Source organism: Ctenocephalides felis, unplaced genomic scaffold, assembly GCF_003426905.1.
Source record: "Ctenocephalides felis isolate EL2017-DRISC unplaced genomic scaffold, ASM342690v1 CF-g0.4_SCAFFOLD_01886, whole genome shotgun sequence".
NCBI lineage: Eukaryota > Metazoa > Arthropoda > Insecta > Siphonaptera > Pulicidae > Ctenocephalides > Ctenocephalides felis.
Window position 1 is genome coordinate 133883308 of NW_020538040.1, and position 24757 is coordinate 133908064.

Consider the following 24757-nt stretch of genomic DNA (forward strand, 5'->3'; position numbering starts at 1 on the left):
TATCCATGTTCAATCTTTATTGAAGATGTCGTAGGTCACCAGTATAGAAATATGTAAATAAGTAAAAGATATTTCTATGTTTTGTGTAATACACCGAAATCAAAAATTATGATTTCAAAACTATAAAAAATGTCATGACAAAATAAATGTTTCTATCAAAGACTCATGACCTCTTTTTATTCTCACATAATAATCGATTTGAAAACATTTAAAGTTTCTTCTATATTTTCATTACGGTACGGAAGTTTTAGCAATTTGCCTTAAGGCATAATGCGTGCATCCCTAGTTTAATCATTAGCATTAAAAAGTGTTGAAGAAGTAAAAATTACACTTCTAGAAAATTAAAAATTATAATAACGAACTAGAATTCTCAATAATTTGTCAGGATGATAAATATTGAAGCAAGATTCGATTCGTTGTATGTCGTCTATAAGCGATACCCGTACAAACAGATAGTCATGCGGATGTCTCCTATGAACGACTTGCCATAAAAACTTACAGTTGAGCTAATACTTACAAAAAATACTCTTTAATTATTCCTGTTTCCCAATGTCGATCACAGTCTCCCTAATGTACGTCATTCAACTAAATAGTTCTAATTAAATTTGTCAGATGATGTAATTTATAAATACCAGACAGATTTGACAAAGGCTTTTAAAAAAAAACTTTGTTTAATTATATAAACTTTATTTTGACATATATTTACAGAATTTTATATTAATTTGACATGTTGAAAAACAAGGAATTTTCGCTAAATTCAATATTTTAATCAAATACATCAAATTTACTGATATGGTTACTAGATTTCTAGTTCATATCATCTATAAAGTACTTTTGGTAAATTTCACGTGAAGCAGATATATATTTAGAATGTGTGTGGTGAATTAATAATTTAGATGAGCTAAACATCATTTGAAATAAATAATTTTAGTCAAATTTATGGGCATTTCAAAAATAAAGTCTTTACAAGAAAAACCTCGTTATATTTATTTCGATTATGAATGTAGGAATCAGAAGCTAGACGATCTGCTTCAAACGTGATTAGATGTCTTCAAAATGTATAATTTTCAATTCATGATTTGAATGGGGATGAAATTTTTTTAGCCGACTAATGCAATCTCTCGTTTCCTAATGACGTTTAAATTTTGTTTCTTTAGGGCTTCCGTGCATACTTCCGTGATTAGTTGATCTTCACCTTGTTGTTTTTTGCATTTGTCTTTAACTTTTTCTAAATCTGGTGCGATTACCATGGTTGTAGTGTCTTTGGTGTAATTTTCGTACTTTGGATCAATTTGAGGGGCTTCTCCAGCGTTCCATTCACTTGGCATCAGCGGGTATCCAGATGTCGAATCTATAATCCCTGTGGGGGCTTCTCGAACAATTTCGGCTTCAGCCTTTGATTCTTTTGGATGTGTGCCGTCGCCAGTACGTTTTATTCGTGCCATGACCTGAAATTTTTAATACCATAAGTATAAAGAAGATTGGGGTATGATCAAAACATAAGTAGTAATTCCGAATTAAATATTCGAGGTTTGCTGCGCGATTGATGGCTTCGAAGTACAACTTTATAATTCTATGGTACCGCTAATTCTATGGTTTTAATGCATGTACGATATTTGTGAATGTTTCAGTTTTTGATAACGAACAATATTTTGCTGAAACGAAGTTTATATATTATATTTAACATGATTTTTCTTGGACAGTTTCTTTGACATTTTTTTCTATTTAAACTTTATTTGTAAGCCCTTCTAATTCATGTTCTGTATTCAATAATAATAATAATTTTTATTCTCATACTTCTTGTTTTCATACAATGATTTTTTTTATTGAGAACACGAAAGTGTTTTATAGCCAGAATTATTCCAAGGTTTAATTCTGGCACATTAATTACTTGAGGTTTTGAATCATTCTGAATCGTTATAGGTCAAAATTGGAAACAGTTTGTACATGTATATATGTATATGTATTTTGAAAGCTTTATGATGTAACTAGATAGGTACTGGCATTGATTAGTTTTACGCGACGATCGGGCAAGTCGTTTCTTTATAATTTGCAGAAAATGAATAGTTTTTTGTCCACGTTTTATAAAAAAATATAAAACCATTTAAAAATAAAAAACTAATCAAAAGATAGATAAAGCTTCACCGCGTCGTTTTTTTTGTAAACAAATGTTAAGAAAAAAGTTGGCGTTTTTACATGGCGATAAAGTTTATGATCCACTAGAACATTCTAAAAGAATTATTGCTATGAAAACTTGTTTAATTATAAAAAATCAATAAAGTTTTGAATAATGAGCCGAGCTTTAAGACATACAAGCGTGTGTTTGTCAGCGCACAATTGATACAATTACAAATATTATAAAATGTTTCAAACAAAAACGTAAACCAAACATCAAGTAAAAATATATCATAATTCATAAAATAAATAACATCATTGAATCTCAGTTCTTGCTAATTATAACTTATCATTAGTCACTCAATTTGTTATATTAATTTAAAATAATTTTTTTGTAATGAGTCTAATTATGCATCCGCTCTAATATTACTATAAATAAACAAGACAATAAATATTGAGATTTATGAATAGGTATTACAAGTTTTTAATAATTTAACTATGCTACTCCAACTAAAAATATATGCTGAAGTACTTGCATGTACCTATCTTATGTTATATTATGAAGTCATGAATTTTATAAATTCATAAGATGAACATCTTACTTTTCAAAATATAAACCAATATTAATTTTACATTTAACATTTTTTTTACTGATCTGAATTTTTTTAAATGTTTCGCAATATGAAAAAAACTTAGAAATGTCATGTTAAGGGGACTGTATTCCCCCTTTATTTCAATATATTAGGTTTTCTATCTGACAACCTGAGAAAAACGCTTGACTGCAGAGGTTTTGTTGAGTTTTGTTGATGAAAAATAAAGCAATCTTTTGACTTATTGATATTTGGATTCTGGATTTTGTGTATTGTAAATAATACTACTGAGCTTATACAAAATTTTCAAATTTCTGCGAGGAGAGAGGAGAGAGAGAAAATGAATTAAGTATTCTTTCTTTGGCCTGCTTTTTGAAAAGTTTCAAGTAACATTCGATGAATTGAAGTAAATTTAATAAAAAGTATATATGTAGAGCTGGACGAGACACAAAGGTCCAATTTGACTTTGAGCAAATATAAACTATATTATGAAAAGCAAACCAATTATATCACAACAAATAACACAATTCAAACGAAAAATTATTTGACTACGTTCAGTAAAACTGCCAGCTACTTCATAATTGTAGAAATGTGCTTTTTTGATGTCTTTCAAAAAAATGTTATCTAGACCTTTTTACCCCATGGACGGGGTAACTTGGAACGGCCAGGTGGCAAACAGGTTTAATGTCTTATTTTAGTTTTAAAGGTATTTTACAAAGTAATTACACTTTTAAATAATGCTAAAAAACTATCAACGGAAGAAAATACTAAAAAATATTATTATGGATTTTCAAAGATTACAGTTTATCTCCAGATAGCAAAGTCATAAGAATCAAGGTTATAGCTGGTTATACATCTTTTTCCCTCTACTTTCAAATATTGTTGTTAAACAATGCTTAACTTTACTGGTTTTTGACACTTTCAAATATTGTTGTTAAACAATGCTTAACTTTACTGGTTTTTGACACATCGCTGTCGCTTTTTAACCCCGGACCTTCATATATTACTATCTATTCTTCGATAAATTCTGCAAAATTATAACTGAGAAAATGTTTTTCGGCAAAATGTCCCTTTGATCGATACCAAATTTTGGTTCTGAATTAAAATATCATAAATAAAAAATAATATAACCTAGAAAATGTTTTATAAATACCAATGAGTATGTAATTATACAAATGAGATATTTCAGAGCACCGTGTTTGAGAAAAATATACCAAAAAGTGCATTTTCATATTAACATTTCAAAAAAGTTGATATTTTGAGTCTCTAGTAACACTTGCGGCCCGTTTACTAACGTTTTTGTATATAAATAAAACTACAAACGAAACTCTTACCACATTTTAATCATAATTAAATAATATTCACGGAGAACATCCTATTAAATGTCATTGAACATCATCTGTCAAAATCGTTTGACATTTCACGTATTTGCCACCGTCCATTGTTTTATTCAAATTGTGCTTCTACAAAAAATTTCAAATTAAAAGTGTAAAGTTTCTACGCGATTTTGAAATAATATCTCACCTTGGATTGGCACGAATTTTTCAAGACTAAGACTGGCCAAATCGGTTTAGCCGTTTTCGAATTTTACTAAGACATTTGAAAGAGAGCTCCATTTTTATATATAAGATTAAATAACAATAGATAATTTAGGTGTTTATCTTATACCCCTGATCAAGCTTGACCTCGTGTTGATATAAATGATCGCCCAGATATAATTCTCTATTAATATAACGATAATAATTACCATGTTTAGTGGTGCCGCTTTCCTGTCATATGCTAATCCTAGTTTGGCACAGAAGTCGATTATATCGGTCGTGCAGTTCCAATCGCGGCCCAATTCGGCGGCCCTGTAATCCCATGGAAATGCGTGGTGGTAGTTGTGCCAACCTTCTCCGTTGGAGAGCGCTGAGACGAATTTATTTTCTACTGGTTGTAATTTCCTATCAGAAGGTTAATGGAGAATTGTCAATCGGTAATGTATGAAATTGAGAAATAACTAGTTCTGATGGTAATTACACAAAAAAAAATGTTTCGATATTAACAGTCTATGTCCAAGTATTTGAGCGGTCTGGATTTGCTACTGAATTTGGGTGCATTGTTAATGATACATACGATATTATCGACATCGGACATTCCGAATTCAAATGAGTTTTTTTTATTTGTAATATAGAATGCAAAAATCTAAAATATACTATTTTTTATTACTCACATATCATAGGGCCTTGTTCCATAAAGATGTGCTGCGCTGTTTACCAGCCAAGTTGCATTTAACATTACTATTGAACGCACCACATAAGCGATAAGCAAAGACATCCAAGGATCTTCACCCCAAAAGTAAACTGGAACGATAGTTGGCAGGAAAATTGCGAATATTATATAAAGAGTTTTGTAATATCTGAAAAGACAAACATTTGTTTCAAATTACAACATTTATTACAACGTTTTAAGATACATTTTTTATTAATAAATAGTATGATCGTGGTGAAGTCGACAATCATCACTCATTCAAAATAAGATATTTTCTCACTCTCAACATTACACATATAAACATATAACATTATATGGATAGAACAATACTTCTTTAAATTAATTTAAAATTGGATCGATTTACGAACTTTATTCAAAATAAAATGGATGATCAAGAGTATATGCACGAATTTCGATGAACAATTGGAATTTTTTTTATCTAAAATACATCCTGCAGCCAAAAGGCACATTCATAATTAACCGTAATTTCTTAGGCATCAGATATTCAAAACGTGGATCAAAATTGATTTGCTTAAGGCTCTTCTTGTGAGATAAAAATTTCATTAAAATAAGGTTTTATTACTTTGTTGCTATTCCAATTTTTGTCATTATAAGTAATTTCTGAGAACTTTTTGTATCTAAAAACAGTCTAGTGACAAAATTATTGTGCGAATAGTACTTACTTGTGTTGCGAGTGTAATACCCAATTTTCTATTGTAAGGTTACACTATACGGTATAGCTTGGTTTAAGGGTCCGCGGGTAAAAAGGTTCATTACCATTATCTCAAAAACGAGCAAGGTATAGAATTTTTTAATGTTACTATTTTAAAGTAGAAGGCAAAATATGTATCATCATCCATCTTCTTAATTCTTACGAAGTTGCTATCATGAGATCAACGGAAACGTATCAATATTCATACCATAATTTATTTTGTTGGCAGTTCTTTTTAATAATAATGTTTAGGTGTACTTTATTTGTTGTGTTAGATGTTTTTTTATTTTTAAATTAGATTCAACAGTTTTTTTATAAATCCGGACTAACTAAACCATTACCTAAACCTAAATAAATTAAGTTAATAAAGATAATTTTAAAAGAGGAAATTAAATTAATAGCTATTCGACCTCTGCTGGTGAATAGTTCTTTCGAAATACTAGATCAAGATTGTATGCAATGAAAGCATCGCAAAAAATGTTCCCATAAAATTTGTATTTTACATTGGTTAAATAATGTAGCTATTATTTCGTAAATTCTTTTAAAAATGAAAAAGGACGCTTGATCTGTTTGCCCCCTGGTCGTCCCCTCTTACCCCACCCATGGGGCAAAATGGATTGTTGACAAATTTTAGAAAGGTAGTAAAAATGCACATTTCTTCAATTGGGAATTAACTGGGAATAATGTTGAACGTAGTTCGATAATTATTTGATTGATAAATGTCATGCGTTTTCAAGTACTTCATTTAGTTTATACATTATAGTTACTGACAGTCAAATTGGACTTTGTGCCTCACCCTACCCTATTTGAAGTAGCAGGGGTCATTGAGTAAAATAAAAATATAATGTCTTGAAACACTCATGCTATTATTGAAATAGTACTTAGGGAGCGTCCATTAATCACGTGAGGTTTTTAGGGGGAGGGAGAATCTGACAAAATATCACGAAATATCACGTGGGGGAGGCAGGGGTATAGCAAGATATCATGTGTATTTATTTTTCAACTGATTTTTTTAAAAGAAAATTCAATATTTTCAAAAAAATTAAAAAAATACAGTTTTATTACGTAACTAAAAATACACGTGATGTTTGGTGGGGGAGGGGGGTAATTTTGAATATCCCCATGTATCACCAAGGGGGAGGGGGGATCCAAAAATCCTTAAAAACTCGCTCACGTAATTAATGAACGCCCCTTATCACTGCATCAAATGCGTTTTCTTACCTTTTTTGGAACATAACCCATTTGTCTGCTTCCAGATCGGACATATCGATATTTTTACCATATTGGAATACCAGGGGATGTTTTCTAGTCATAAGCCATCCAATGTGTGAGAAGAAGAACCCTCGTTTGGCATTGTGTGGATCTGCGTCGGTGTCGGAGTACTTGTGGTGTTGACGGTGGTCCCTGACCCAAACCCATAAACAGTTCTAGGGGAACAAAAATTAGGTTTGTTAATGTAAATTATAAAGTACACTCGTGATGCATGGCATAGTGCCTTAATTGGTGGAATTACTCGTACCGTAATGTGAAAATTTTCAAATGCATTAAATTCTGTAAAAAATGTTGTTTTTTTTTTAAATAATTGCGCTCAGACAAACCATAGAAGCGCGTAAACGGCGCGTCGCTGTCCAACGGTTAACATTGGTACTAAACCCATAGGAATGTAAACAAAATTTGTACTTATTAGTAAAATCTCTATAAAATATCTGATAATTTGATTTGCATTTGTCTAATGGGTTTTTGTGACCGCCAAATGACATTTTTTTGTCATTTTTTTCACTGGACCTCCGAAACCCCTGGACCTGCCTTTTCAAAAATTTAACTAATTCTTCACTTTTTAATACGAATAACATGTTTTTTTGAATCATTCAAATCAGACCATCTGTTCTCTCAAGATTGCCATTATTGTCACTTTTTGCTCCCGGCTGGATGTGCCTTCGCCAAAAACTAATCAGCACGTCTCCCCATTAATAGCAATCGAATGTTTTTTTTGAACCGTTCCAATCGGTTTATTTGTGCTTTTGAAATTGTGGGCGAAAAATTCATATGTATGTAGTATACATACACATACGCACACATATACATCAATTTTTTCTAAGGTTTGCCAAAATGTTCAGAAGGTACTGCAACGTAAAGAGATATAAAAAAATTCAATTTGTATTATTTTGCAGTTACTATAATTGACCTTACTGGAAGTTAACTAGTTGTAAATGGTATTTTGCCTTAATAATCGATTAGGACTGAAATTATGCTATGCGCTTCACTAAAAACTAGTCAATGAGATATTCAATTAATATTCTGATTTTAATATTTGAAATTGTATAAATTTAATTAATTTATTTAACACCGTTTATGTTTTAAATAATAAATATTATTTATTAACTTCTCGTTAGGTAAGTTATAGTAATCACAAAAAAATCGAAAATGAAAATTTATGCATGTCTTCACGTTTCAAGACCGCTTAAACATTTTGGCATACCTTAGAAAAAATAATTGTGCTTATGTGTATGTAAATATGTTTGGGTGCAATTTTTTGTTTTTTCGATTTGAATAACTCAATTCGATTCCTATTGATAGAAAGACGTGCCGATTTAGTTTTTGGCAAAGGCAATTCAGTTTGTGAGAAAATGGATTATCTGATTTGAATGATCTGAACATTTTATTTGTGTTGGCGAAATGAAAAATTGATTACAATTTTAGGGAGGCAGGTCCAGCGGTTTCGGAAGTACAGAGAAAAAAAAATAACTTGGTTATTTTACATATGCATATGAAATTTATAGATACTTTCTATATTGAGTTCAGAACAAATTTGTTTTCCATTCCTATGGATTCCGTACCAAGACTTACGATTAATCGCCAAAGAATACAATGCGATGCTTACGCGCTTTAAAAAAAATTAAAATTTTTAATGAAAAACAATATTCTAAAAATTTTGTTAGAATTCTCAAAAGAAAATTGTTATAAAAAAAATTAAAAATTTAATTACAGTACGGGAAGTTCCAGCAATTTGCCTTAAGGCACGATGCCGTGCACCACTTGTCTGATTCGTATTTTAAAAAAATGTTAGTTCAGTTTTTGGAAAAACGAAGCATCCAATTTGAATAATTCAATTTATTTGTATTGACTAAACAAAGAACTGTTCAAATTTTTTGGAAAGGCATGTCTAGCGTTTAGAGTTTCAATAAAAAAAAGTAAAAAGACGCCATTTGGCGGCCAAAAATGATCATTACATATGCACATCAAATTATCAGATATTTTTTAGAGATTTTAATAATGTGTACACTTTTTGTGTCAATATTCTTGGGTTCCGTACCAAGATTTTTAATTTTGAAGTTCAATTTATATGTGTGTTTTCGGCATTTTCGACAGTATGGAATAGCCGATTTGAATGATGGAAAAAACATTTGGTTCATACTCGATCGCCATACGTTTCTGCAAAAAGCGCGTCTAGCCGTTTCGGAGTGTGAAGGATATAAAAAAGGTCATTCGTTTTTTGAGAGAACGATTCAGATTGGTTCAAAAAATGTTTTGCTTGTGGAGACGGCGTGGAAAAAATGCTTTACAAAAAGTTTCGTAATTTTGAAAATTTTCAAAAAAAATCTAAGTTTCAAAAAATTCAAATTTTCGAAAGTTTTCATAGTTAAATCTAAATTTTGAAAAATTTTAAGTAATATCTAAATTAAAAAAATCGATTTCTTACAACTATTTTAGAATATTTCGAAATCTTCAAAAAAAATTTAATGTTTTCAAAAACTTCCAAATTCTCAAAAAAATTGAAAAAATCGATTTTCTTTCAAAACTCCAAAACAAATTCGAACTTTTAAAAAATATTCAAAATTTTGAAAGAAATTCAAAATTACCAAAAAATCAAATTTTTCAAAAAATTTAACAAAATTTCTTGTAAACATATACAAAAGTTGTTTGTAGAATAAGTTTGTCACCCAATTTAATGAGCTATTATAAATTTACAGTATTTATATTAAATAATCTATTTGAAAATATCTAAAACAATTTTAATTCATTATTGAATGTTCATTCCTTGAACAGTACGGGAAGTTTCAGCAATCTGCCTTAAGGCACGATGCCATGAACCGCTAGTTATTTCTTTTAATTTATTTATTTGAACAGCAATCACTTTACTATCTAACTATTGGAAGATAAACCGATGGCCGTCCTCTCTATTTTTGATACTTGTTGGAATGAAAATGTGGTTGCAAGTCTCTTACCACTATACCTCGAAACGTTTAAATATTTTAATATCGATGTAGCACAAACGGTGCTTCCAGAAAGCTATTACGCCATAAAACATGAAGTTTTTTTTGTAAATAATTACACTAATATTTTTTTATTCAATGATAGAGTGTTATTAAGTTACGAATAGTATGCACAATTAAAGTATAAAAAGCTTCTGCAAATACTTATGAATTTTATTATAAAAATGGTTTCTGCTACTAGATCATCAATTTATTTGTCGAAAAAAAAAGATTTATTTTCAGTGACAGTGGTATTGGGTATTGGGAAAAATTTATGTAAATTTAGTGTTAACAATGGTATTGTTGAATTGAAATTAAATGAATAAATTTCAAAATAAATTTTTATTGTTTTTTATACCGTGAATTCCCGTGGGTTAGGTAAAATAATATATTTACATAATGATAATGTTTCAACTTTTGTCAAAAGTCTAAGAGTTGAATAATCAATGACCTAGATAGGTTTTGCGTTTAATTTGAAATTGTAATTTTGGTATATCATGCTTGGATTTTTAATGAGGTTTCCATTTACAATATTTAAAAAAAAACTTTAACAAAAAATAGTCATGCACAAAGTTTATAGTTTGAAATATTGACCGAGAAGAAGACTGAGGAAAAATGATTATAGTTTGATTGTGATTAAATAAATAAACAACATTCAAATTTTTTTAGAAAACTGATTTTTAAGGTTTGCGAGTAACCTTAATAGTATATCTATAATATTTGTTAATCTATTGCAGCCGTTTCCCCTCGAAGTTACGAAAAATGAAGATAGGCCTGACGGTTTTTAAAAAAAATATGCAATAGGTTTATCTAAAAAATTCTGGTATTTACTATTTATTTTATGTTCTACCTTAATTATAAAAAAATATTGAAGTTGTTGCTAAGCAAAATTAAAAAGTAACGTACAAATGCTGCCCTAGTTTACTAAATTTCTACAAATTATTCTAACTATGAGTATTTTTAGAATAATTTTTATTTTAACTAACTTTACTACTCTTTGTTCAATATTTTTTCGACAATATAAAAACACATGGTAATATTTTTTTTATTTTCTAAATTTCTTAAACTTTCTACTTCGAAATTTCATAATTTATATTTATTGTATTTTATTTGAATTATTTTATTTCTAAACACAAAAATAATTTAAATAAGAAATACGTTTGAAGAACTTTTTTGTCCATATTTTTTTGTTAAATTTAGTATCCAAATTCTGACGTGTTTTCATTAAAATAGCTTAAATTGATATTATATACTATTTATTTTATTGCTAAGATTAAAATTTGTAAAAATTAAAACTCTTCTATATATTAGTAACAACAATTTTTTGTACAACAAATCGTAAATTGCAAATTAATAAGGCTAGGACAAGAAGTGGCTGATGCATTTTATACGATTCATAATATTCAATAAATTTATTTGAATCGTGAGTTTTAATTTTTGGTTATTAAAAAATTTGGAACATGCAGGGGATAAATTCATATATGCAATATAAATTTATCCACTGCCTTATTTCGAAAAAATACATTTATAAAAAGCATCGAATTTTTAATGAAACATGACATAAATTGTCATGTTTCATTAAAACACTTTGCGATCCATTTGTCGCTAAGTTATAACTTTTTTTTTTTATTAATTAATAAACAGTAATCAAAATTACATAGAAGCTGTAGAAGTTATAGAAGTTATATCTAAAAAACATTTTTTTAAATTTTTGAAAATTTTTTTTATACTAATTCCATATGAGACTTTGATTGAATTGCGAACTAGCTAAAAGTTAATAATATTAAGAGCTTAAACTTTTAGAGATTTTTTTTTATCAATTTGGAAGCATTTGAGCCGTTGGAAAGAAATTTGAAACTGTCCATATTAAGGACCACCTTATATATATTTCGATGGTATTTAATATGGATATTTTTAAATGTTTTTGTTCCTAGGGGCTCAAATGCTTCCAAATTGACAAAAAATAATCTCTAAAAGTTTTAGCTCTTAATATTATTAACTTTTAGATAGTCCGCACTCCAACCAAAGTTTCTTGGCTTTTCTTCCTAAGTAAATACTTATTTTATCAATTGTATCTTGTAATTTTTCTTATTTATGATCAAAATAAGTAAATACAATGTTATTCTCAAAATTTTGATTCACTTGTCGCCAAGTTATAAGTTATATAATTTTTAAAAAACAAATCGAATTTTAGTCATGTTATTTCCATGAGAAACTTTGGTTGGAGTGCGGACTATCTTAAAGTTAATATTAAGAGTAAAAACTTTCAGAGATTTTTTTTATCATTTTGGAAGCATTGAGTCCCTGGGAGGGAAAAAGTTCAAAAATATCTATATGAAGGACCACTTCTATTATATATTTGTGATATAATTTTATTTATATGACTTAAAAGCCTGTTTACTCAATTTTTTGTTTATAAACATATTCTACGTTTCGGATCAGGAGAGTTTCTTTCAGGATCCTGATTGCTAATCTTAACTAAAACTAAAATTAGTTTTAAATAAGCAATCATATTTTAAGTACTTAAGAACACTTTTGAAACGTATAAATTAATTATAAATGAAAAAATTAATTAATTTTTATGAACAATTAATAAATAGATTTTCAGTTCAGTTTATATATATATATATATATACTAGCAACCCCGACGAACTCCGTTTCTCCACCAGATGTTTTCGTGAGAAAGATTAAGAAATTTTTTGTTTGTTTTATATTTGAAAAGGAAGAATTTGATTTTATTACACAACAGTAATGAATTTATTTCGATTACAAAAATGAAGTGTTTTTTAGTTGAACTTCTCTAAATAAATGAAAGTGAATCCGCAAATTATCCGTTTCATTGAAGTGCTCTTTGATACCACATTTTTTGTTTATTGGTCTGACGTTAACACAAACAAAGCGGATAGTTTCCCAGCTCGTGAACAGGCAACGTATAACTGCCCATGTGATTTTCTAAATGATCTATTTGAAATTTATCCCGTAAACACTAAGCGATTGGCCTTGCGACTTGTTATTGCGAACGCAAGGCGAACTGGAAATTGCAATCGTTTGAAGTCGAACGGAAGACCAGTCGGAATCATTGGTATGTCACCAAATCGCCAGCAATTTTTCATCATCAATCATTATTCTTTGCGGGAAGAATTGCTCGTTGACATAACCAAGCATAATTCTGATAATTCTCTAACGTCATTACTCGAATTTCTAATTACGGTGCGTGAAGTTGCAGCAATTTGCATTAAGGCACGATGGCATGCACTACTAATTTTCTTAGCTATAAACCTTGCGGAGCTCGAGACCTTTTCAACGAATGAAAAATTGTCGAAATCGGTTTGTGCGTTCTGGGGTTACATCGTCAGGAAGCAAAACCCGACTTATTTATATATATATGTAGATATTTTATTATTATATCACATTTTGTCATAAATTATTATAATTATAATTATTATAATTTATTTTTGTACAATATTATATTCTATATTACTTACTTGACCAGCAACCGTGTGAAGAATTAGCAGTACCAGTCTTAGAGGAAGTTTTGCTTTGAAGGATCTGTGAGTCCACAACCTGTGCGCTCCAATTGTTACTCCTTCACCAGAAAACCAACCAACAAAGATCACTAGAAGATAGAAATTGGTAATTTACTACCAGGTAGTGCACTCATTTCACTAATTTCAATATAATGAAAAACAGAACTTTCGAGGCCAATCCGAGGAATTGAAGGTTGTCCTCAAGGTAAGCGAATTATGTGGATGTTCGTATGTATGGATGTAATTTTTTTTTTGGATATGTTTTTTTCTAAGTTTTCCAAAAATGATGCAAATATTTTTGAAAAGGTGGTCCACACGTTTTAGTTATGGCGGAAAACCCCTCAGTTTGGGGATAAAAGCAAGTATTTGCCATATACATATCCAAGGTTCAAACATTTAAAAACATACATTGTACACGTTTCAATGTACCTGTTTCTCGTTATGGAAGTGTTAGTAAAAATTGTCTTAAAGTTCTTTCATCTACCACGTTTTTAAGAGGACAGTTAGACCAATGTCATCAACATTCGCGTACAATGTATGGTTGTACAAAACATTCGTGATTTTAGTGCGCAAATTCAATTGGTTTTTGGTAAAGGTGAATCCATCTGTTTTGGAGTCACAAGGGAAATAATCGAGTTACTTCAAGTAAAAATAGACTTAAACATAAGATTATTAAACCGGATTTTTCCATACTAATATATTAAATGATTTTTATTGCTGCTGTTTATTGATCATAATCTTCAGATCGTATTAAATGATTTATGCAGACGTAATTTTTTTTATTCTTTTCTTTTTCTTGTGTGCAAAAACTCACAAGTTATTTGTGCTTTTGTTTAAAGCTTTTAACTTTTTGTAATTTTTGCTTGACCTTGCTCTGGCTTTGATCAAATGTGCAGCATAAATTTGACATTTGTTTTTAAATGAGCCTACCGTATTGTACTATGAAATATTTATAGCAATACATATAGTCTCTATTATAATAATATTTATTTCTTTTTAATAATCATATTTTTCTAACAACATTGTAATTAACGACAGCCCAGTTAATGGCCTCAGATGGCATCAAAAGCAATTGTAAATTTAAATGCTACATTTTTTGTTATGATAATGGGTACTGCCCTAAGGCAGGTCCGTGAGATGAGTTAAACTCCAAGTCGATTCAGGGAAGAAGTAATGTAGGAGTTTTTTACATTTCCATTTCACACCGGAGTGCCCGAGATGGGCTTATTTTTAATTGGAAACATATTTTGAAATATATTTTTAATTAGAAATGGACATAGCACGATGTCAGATTGCCAGAGTTAACGATCTCGGCCACAACAACCTTATTTTTTGCTATATAGTGAGTTAAATAAATAAGTTTATAAAATAAACAAAAATATGTATATTGATTACGATTACGAATTTGCATTCCAATAGGCAATATTTCACCCTAATCGAGGATAATAAATTTCCCTGAATAGAATTTGACTTCGGTTAGAATTCCCTTTTTTATAATTAACTGTTAATTTCTTATTTTTTATTATTTATGACATAACCAAGAGAAAATTTTTTACTTAGATTTTATTTTATCTGCCAACGGAATCGAAAAAAATGTCGGGCTCCAGTTGTAATTTATATAATTTTTCGGTTTTCCCGCATATAATTAGAGTGCATTACGTTAAAATTTTGTAGAGCTTGATTGATAAAATTGAAACAGTGAAAAATGATAAAAAATATTTTTTTTGTTATACTTTTAGTCACAATCTATTATACTAGGTCATTTAGTAATTGATTTCTGATTGGATGGCAACGCAGTAGTTGTCCAATCCATTTTTGGCTATTTAACTATACTCGAATAGTTTGTTGACATTTTTTTATGTTATGTGCAACTATACCCACGAGAACCGATTTTGACTTCAGATCATATAAAAATCTATGAGCAGAAGGATATATATCAAGTGGAAATTTGACATTCACACAGCCTGATCTAAAAATTACATCATTGAGATTTCCAACGTTATACTCACTCCATGCAATGGTTGAGAAGTATGCTGCTCCAGTGAGACCTCGGTAGATTCCATAAATAGCAAGTAAATGTAAATACAGGAATCCAATGGTGTTAAACCACACGATTTTATGTTTGTAATTATAATCAGTTCCTATTTGCGATGGTAGCAAGATTTTTTTACCTTCCTTCTCTTGATTGTTGTTGTTCGTGTTGATTGTTTTCGTTTCAGCCATCTTTAAAAAAAAATGTTAATGTTTTAAAAACTGTTTCATGAGTTGACAAACAGACGTTGTAATAAAAATGGCGCTATGATAATGATTGTGTCAATTTTCTGATGATGGCGTTGTGATGGCGATTCCAAATGTGTTGGCATTGATGATTTTGATGTCGAAGATCATGGTGATTATGTCGAAAATAATGATAGCGACGTCAAAGACGATAATAGTTGGTGGTGTAAAGTATGATGATTATGCCGATGTAGAAGATGGTGATGATGGCGATTTCAAATGTGCTGGTGGTGGTGGTGATGATCTTGATGGCAATAATCATCATGTCAATGATATCAATGATATCGACGTCAAAAACGATAATGGTTGGTTGTATCACAGATGATGCTTATGACGATTTAGAGGATGGTGATGATGGCGATTCCAAAAGTGTTGATGGCATGATCATTTTGATGCCAAATATCATGGTGGCATGGTGGCAAATGTCATAGATAACATGATAGCGAAGTCAAAGACAATAATTGTTAGTGGTGTCAAAGATGATGATTATGGCGATGTAGAAGATCGTTAACGTGATTGGCGAATCCAAATTTGTTAGAAATTTTTATGCCAAAGATCATGGTGCCGTTGTAAAAGATAACAATGATAGCGACATCAAAGATGATAGTGGTTGCGATGTCAATGATAATGAATATAATAATAGTTTCAATATGAAAGATGATATCATCTGTGATTAATGTGATATCAAAGTTGATGACGATGACTTTAATCTTATGAATTAATGATTATGACCATATTATTAACCATCTATGGGCCCTTTTGACTTTTAGGTTACATTCTAAATTTTTTGATATTTTACCAAATGATTATGGCTTTTTTGTGAGATGACGCATAAATTAAACTATATAACGTTGTCAAGACCTTTTCTAGGTTTGTTAATCTGAAATAACATTTACCTACACAGAAGTGCTAACATTATAGTCCGCTGTGACTTGAGAGTTACATGATTTTTTGTTTCCCTAATATTTTCGGATGTAAAACAAAAATTAGGTTCATAGCAAGTTAAAGGAAATGATGTTGGTGATGTTAGAGATGATACTGATAACTATATCAAAATTGACGTTGATAGTGGTGATGTCAGATGTCGTTGATGGCGATGCCTATGCATATTTTTAATGTTTAAATGGAGTATAAATATAATTAAAGCATTAGACTACGGCTATATAATTCTTATTGTAGTAGTAAAAAAAGTGTGCATCCATCAAATAGTTCTTATTATAAAAGTGTGCAACTATCAAAAGGAATCTTAACTGTTCTTAATATTTGATGTTTCATTTTTAATTTTAATAAAATTTTGATTTCATATTATGTTTTAAAACATCACTTGAAATATTAAAAAAATAATATTAGTAACTAAAAAATATTATAGATGTCTTTGTTACTTTGCCACTTGTTAAAATCTTGATCTGAGCCGAATAAACACAATACTACAAAATGTTTAAGTTATAATTACACTTTTGAAAATATCAATTCTAATTTTGTTTTTAATGGGATGTTTGATACATGTATTTGTCTTTTCGGCCGAAATGACTACTAAATCTAAATCATAACTGTGCAGAAATTTAGTATACTAGGATGATATTTATTCTCTTTTCTACTTATAAATAATTATAGTAAATAATAGTATATATTTTTTTTACTGTTATTTTATATTCGGTTTCAATAAGAGTTCAATCTAATGTTATAAACATAGAACGTATTTAAAAAAAAAAGGATTTTGAAAGTCCGTATTTGAGGGAAATGTTAATATTATTCACTATCAAACATTAACTGGGAAGAGTATTCAATATTATTGTCTTGGTTACCAATGTTCTATTTTTATTTTATTTGCTCCATAATTTTATTTATAAATAACAATTATACCATCAGTTAATTTTTTTTTTACTATTTTTTTTTTTGTTAACAATCATACCAAAGTTTAAATTTTACGCCCAATTAGTGCAACAATAGACATTTTGCAGAAACTCCTACACTAGACCTTCCTAGTTCTTTCAATAATTCACAACTTAAAATAAATTAAAAATAATTCATATTATATTTTATAATTATTTAATACATAAAGATAATTTAAATGAAGAATTAATACGTTTAAACCTTTCTACTCGCTAATTGCAGTATTAGTGCGTATTTTGCCGCCGGAGCGGTGTCATTCGAGGGGGAAGGGTTAAACGTATTAATTCCTCATTTAATTTATCTTTATATATTAAATAATTATGAAATTTAAAAAAATTACAAATTAATTTTAATTTTTTTAAGTTGTTTATGTATCGATGAACATATAAGTTGTGATTTCTCAGCCAACTTTTAATTAGTTGACATGAGATTTTTTCTCCTATTACTTGTTGTTACATTAATACATTAAAAATCATTGCAATAATATTACTATGCAATGGCTTAAAATAAATTGATAATGTAATAAATAAATACATTGCACCAAAAAATATGGCATACTTTGTTTTAATAAATTTAAATCATTCGGTTCTAAAGGTTCTCTGATTTTAAATATTATGCATTATCAATTTTTATTGATGCGATAATGGTATCTGTTATGATTAAATTCATTAAAAAGACGTAAACTGATTTTTTAGAAATAATACAAAATTGGTAATTAATATTTTATATTAGGTACTTTTTTTTAAACAATTTTTATTTCGAATTTACAACTATAGTAGAATATCAGCTTGCGCAAGGAAGAAAAATTATAAATATATGTCTGTTTAGAAGAAAGCACAACTTATTTTGTCACATATATTTTATGATATGATGAAAATAGGGCTTGACAGTTCTTTACACAGATAAAAAATGCATTTTTATTTTTACCTTCGATCCCTCTAAGTGTTTTACGTTTAAAATCACAAAAGTCGAGATTTTCTCCTCGAATTACACTGAGAAACGTCCGATACACTTATCACGAACAATATAATATATTTTAACCGGTTCCATAAACGCAGAATAAATTGATATTAAATAAAATGAACTAACCTTTATGTTTATTATTAATAACAAACTTGTCCAAAAAAGCACCGAACAATTGTATTCAGCACCAGTTCGAACAATGGATGACTTGATAATGACTTCCAAAGCAATGGTCCGCTTTTTATATCAGCCTGATTCTAAGTTTCTGGCATCTATAATTATATTCATAGATTTTCAATCATTCATTTTACACAGTAGTTTTGTTTCTTTGCAAATTGCGTCTGCGAATAGTCTCAATATTGATTAAAACAATGTCGTTGGATACTATAAATTTGAATTCATTTGGAGTTCGTTCAACGATAAATTGATGAGTGATTAATAAATTTTTTAATAATTTGTAAAATTTTTAACAACTGGTACTACATATCCTAACATATGCCTAACATTGTGCAAGAATTTTGAGGTGGAGTTTGTTCTATGTGATTCAGTTTTAAACGTTATTCGTTAGTATTGTTTTTCGTCAAAAAATCTGATTTGTTAATTTTATGTTTTGTTGTCGTTTCAAGCCATTCTGATCTGAATGAGACCAAAAAATGTATGTGTGTGCGTGAACAGATTTTTGATGTTTTCTCAAAACCCGACTGGGCTGGGCGTTTTTTTGAAGGAGTATCGTTTGTCAGTTTTGCACGTCGATCAGCCAAGCCGTTTCTTTGTAATTAGTAGATAAGTAAAAAAATCCGCCCTAAAATTTAACGTCTAGCCAAAAGTTCTGAATCGGTTTTAAAAATTCAAAAACTATTCTAAAGATATTATTTGCAACTCGTGCTGATTAATTTTTGCATACTAAAGTTTATGGCCCTACGGCAAGTAGTTTAATTTTAAAAATTCATCGAAGTTTGAAAAAATATTGTATCTAAAATTTGTGTCAAATGTTGCTTTTGTGATGTGATGAGTAAAACGTTTTCAATTCGGTTTCCTTCCGTGAATGACCTATGAATGACTTTTATAACTAGATATTGCCGCAAAAGGTTTTAATATAAATTCTATTATTGTCACATATTATATTTTACAATATTGTAATATAAACATGGATCAATTCTTTTTTGCTCAAAGCCACTGTTTTAAAGATATACGACTTACGTACGTTTAAAATCCACCTACGAGGTAGTGTGCTTAGCGCGTTTTTACGTTGTTTTTCCAGTAGACCTATTTCGCGGGTGTGTTGTGATTTTGTTTGTTGAGGAACTATTGCAAAATAATATTTGTGGATTTCGGTTGGTAAAACTAAAGGCGGTAACGATAAAAAAGCAACTAAATTTATTCCTGGGAGTCATATTTTTCAAGTCTCTACATCCTGTACTTCTCGTTTTTCTTGATTTTTTTTTCATCTTCTTCTTCTTCACTTAGAGTATAATTGAATTGTTGTAACAGCGATTCCCCATTGGTATCAAAACAGTCCTTTACAGTTGCCGGCTCAACATTAGAACTCGATCAATGAGGACACGCCAGGGTACAAAGAGTCTAACTTTTTTGCAACCACATTTGGCACTTCATCCTTTTTTGCATTTGCAAAATAGTGTGTTAAGAAAAAACATTTTTCTTAGAGAAGTTCCGATACGCGTGTTCCATAAATATACTTGCAATAAAAAGCAAGTACAATTAACTTGTCTTCCACCAACCTCAGTAGCTGTTCATCAACATCTTTTTTGGGTATATTATCAAGTTCAAGTGCAGTTTGGTAACCAGCTGGACCCTAAAGACTGGGGTTGGAAGCTGGTCGACAACGCATTGGAACCATTAGTATGAACGCTGCGATTTATATTAATTCTGAGTTTCTTATAGTACGGTTTTTATACAACGCGATAGACGGTTTCAAAAAAAAAAATGAAGTACAAATTTACCTGGTATATACGTTAAATCCGAGTTCCTTATAATACGGTTTCCATATTACGCGGTATGCACTTATCGCGGTGCGTTGTATTGACGAGCGCTAAAAAGAATCTCATTAGTGCAACTCATATCATTCATTTGCACCGCGTTCAATTTCAATTTAATATTTGATTTTCCAACAAATTAAATTCAATTTTTTAAGTACTATTGTACTAACATGTTCATATAAATTTCTTGTAAAATGTCTGATTACTAAAGTCAATCATAGGTTGCGCGGGAAGAATTTAAGGACTTTTGAGCGAGAACTGTGTTATAGCAAGTACAGTGTTATCAGAGGCATGTTCCAGTTTCGCGTAGTTTGGTGACCGCGTTTCCAGAGTACCGCGTTATAGTAGGGTGGACTGTATATATTGGGTTCTGCTATGTTTTGAGTAGAAGATGGATTTGGGCGGTTTAATAAGTATTCTACACGACCAAAACTGAAAGGACGCTAAGTCAATTAGGATTCTTTATGGAAAGCTATATAAAGATCGAAGATATGTTCTAGCGTCACAAAACACTACTTTTCAAGGAAAAAATTATGCACTAAAAATATTAAAACACAAACATTATAAGATTATAATAATATACTTCGTTCAAGCAAAAAACGTATTTAATTAAAACCAAATAAACTATTTTAAATACTATGCTAACCCTGTATAACCGAATTATTAATTTGCATCCAGAAAATTAGGGAAACCTAATTATATATAAGCCCATATATGTAAATGAAAAGCAAAAATTTCATAGATATTAATATTGATTATCTTAACGATGTTATAGAATTAATCTTAATTTGTTAAGATATCGAAAATTTGGAATGTAATCTGAATTATGATTTTTTTTTTAAATCTTCATAGTTTTGTTTATCAAGCACAAGTCAGGATATTTGTTTGCCTTTGGATATTTGTTCGGAACTCGGATATTTCTATTGAAATGTCACCGTCGTCTATTTCATTAGCAAATTGCAATTCCAGTAGTCTAGAAACAGTAGTTCATAACAGAATTCTTAGTTGTGCGAAATTGAAAATTCTTTGTCAGTTTCATCCAGATACGAGTATATTTTTATTTTAGTGTACAGAGCTCATTTAATTAATGTAAAGGCGGATGGGGTAACCTAACAAAAGTATTTTGCACAAATGTATTACATTACGCGATTTCTCTAGCTTCCGTTCAATTATGAGAAAAGTTTCGTAATTTATTTTTGTATTATATGATTTTGTATATTTCAACCAATATTATTTTAATTTTCTGCTAATCTTAAAATATCGCATCAGCTATATTATATACGAGAAATTTTATAACCTAAAACGGTTTAAAATTGGTACAATCAAAAACTTTCCTTTTTTTAAGTTTTTCAAAAATGATAAATAACCTAATTTTATTTTACACATTTTTAAATTATAAAAATATTTTTTATTTTAGCCATATATCAGAATATGTTATGTATTTAGAAGTTTTATCCCAAACACTCGATTCGTATTGATATTGAGAAGTCTATAAATATATAATATTTATTATTTGTTATTAATAGTTCCTGAAGAAGAGGACATCCCATGTTCCGGAACCGTTCAATAATATTATTGAAAACTAGTACCTATAAATAATTTTTGACGAAAAAAAAGGAAAAATTTAGTTCAGAAATTTAAAAATCATAAATAATAATAACAGCTATTCTGATAATTTTAAATAGTATGTGGGTATGTATATAGAGTAGGGCGGGGCACAAAAATGCAATTTGACTTTGAGCAATGATATTGTGGGAACCAAACTAATTACATTGCAACAAATAACAAACATTAAGCTAACAAATATTAACAATTAACTATGTTTAGTAAAATTTCTAGCTAATTCATTATTCTAGAGAGCAAAGGCTCAAATGGATGGCTTTTTATACCCCATCCACATGCAAGTTTTATTGAGGTTATATAAAAAAATTGTTGAATCTAATTTAATATTAACAGTACATCTTATAACACAATTTAATAATACATACTTAAAATCATATTAAGGCCCCGTAAACCAAACATCACCACGTATGAGCAAGAGGGAGGAGGGGGTCCAAAAATCCTTACAAAAAATCGATCACGTGATTAATGGACCCCCCTAAATAGCGCTCACAACCAAACAAGAAAGTACTTTTGTTAGGGATTTCAATCATTGCCGTTTATTTCCCGATAGCAAGGTCATAGAATCAAGGTGATGGCTTGTTTCGCATTGTTTGCCCTCCACTTTCAAATATTGTTGTTAAAAAATCTTAGCTCTACTTGTTTTTGAGATATCGGTGGTGGACCTTTTTACTCGCGGACCATTAAGCCTCGCTGTCCTCTATATGAGCCGTTCAGTGCACACAATGACTAACTCCAAAAATCAGAAAGTGGACAAAAGCAATGAAGTAATGTATATTGCTTTTAAAAATTCTTGGTATAATATAAATTAAAAAATATAATGTAGAACGTATAAAAACATATATAGCTTACATGTATAATTATCAATAAAGTTAAAGTTTTGATTTGATCAATTTGTCAACTGAAAAAATTAATAAACCTAATTCTTACACATTTGTGTTAAAGCTTTTTCATAATATTATATATAACTGTCATAATATATGTTATTTGTAATTAATCAGTAATATTAAAAACAATATTTTCTCCATCAGCTGTGTTCTGTGATGATTTATCAAGTAAAATTTTCATCCAGTTTTTGTAGTATTTATGATTAACGGGAGGCATGAATTTTGGCAAGTCTTTTATGTCTCTCAATTTTTCCTTTATCAAAGTTTTAGCTTTGGAATATAATAAAACTAATGTATATTATTCGATTTGTTTATATTAATGGCTTCACAATCCGTATCTTCATTATAGTCATATTTAAATTGTATAAGATTGGACTTGGTTCTTCCTAACATTATCCAGCTCATTTTTGGCCAATTTACTGAAGACCCTGTGATGGTTACTTTTCTGTTAGTGATTCTAATGACTTTGTTGATATAAAATCTTGGTGAAACATTTGATATAGCTAACATGTCGCTTTCTTTTACATTTTTTTATATTGTACCAACTATCTATCGTTTTTTTTACACGTGACTCAATAATAACCAAATCTTGAATCAATAGGTAAATACCTATTTCAACTGGCCAGAAATTTCTTTTCATTTGACTTAGCTCTTATTTCCGCACTTTGAGCAAGTTTCAATAGACTTAAAACAGTTTTAATATTCCTGTATTGCCGGGTACATGAACTTTAGTATGTTATTGTTTCAAAGTTTGTATCATTCTTGATGTTCTTTATAAAACTAGATGAATTTTATTAAGATCTACGAGACCTTGTTCTTTGCTAAACAATCATATGGTTTGTCAATTAAAATGTCTTTTGAAATAAATGACTTATTATTATTCAGTGGACAAAAAATCATCCGTTTCGAAGTGATAATTTTTATTTTTCCGAAAAATTATTATAAATACAAAAAGGTATGATTGTATTAATTTCGCACTAATATCTCAGTTTTTTTTTTAAGTGGAATGTGTGCACTGAGCAGTCCATATATAAATTTTATTCTAACCTTGCACCTAAGTATTATCATACGTATTTTACAGATATATTTACAATTCTAAGTATGTTTCATTTGTTTATTAACAGAAACCAAAATGTTGGCATTCTATAAATAGCGACTTTTCGAATACTTTGCGATTTTTTCGCTGTTTGGTGGAAATTGTTTAGAAAAAAAATGGTATTGTTAAGTATTGCAAGTTCAAGCAATTAAATTTGAATATTTCAAGAGCCGTTAAATGAAAAATCAATCACTAAAATTTAATGAACTCTGCAAGAGCTACAACTTTAACACTGAATTAAGAATTCAATGAATAGTTCATTAGTGACCAATAGAATAAATTAAATTGTTCAATCATTAACGTATGCATCCTACTATTTTTAGTGATATATATATATATATATATATATATATATATTTCAATCGTTGTTCTGTGAAAAAAGTGAGGAGCAATAAGTTTCAAGGGTTTTTGTTGACAAGCAAAAAATCTTCGGATTATTTCTAATATACCGCGTATATTTTATTTCAAACTTTGTTAGTTTAATTAATCTTGTAATTAACTTCAAAAAGTCCTATGCTCCCTGATTCGATTTTTGTCGAAGTTTTCTGAGGTACGCGGGGATTTAGAAAATCTGTGT

General features: G+C 29.4%; 2 protein-coding genes across 2 annotated transcripts in view; one reads left to right on the forward strand and one right to left on the reverse strand.

Moving 5' to 3' along the window:
- The window catches only part of LOC113375578 (trypsin-1-like), a gene marked incomplete in the record, with an annotated part of 382748 nt that overhangs the window by 58295 nt on the left and 299696 nt on the right, over positions 1 to 24757 (forward strand).
- On the reverse strand, positions 1101 to 15670 carry LOC113375933 (acyl-CoA desaturase-like). The gene is made up of 6 exons (XM_026615870.1): positions 15457 to 15670; positions 13406 to 13536; positions 6889 to 7094; positions 4918 to 5103; positions 4453 to 4648; positions 1101 to 1448 (listed from the first exon to the last, which is right to left on the reverse strand). The coding sequence occupies exons 1-6, from the start codon at positions 15668 to 15670 to the stop codon at positions 1101 to 1103; spliced, it is 1281 nt and encodes a 426-aa protein (XP_026471655.1).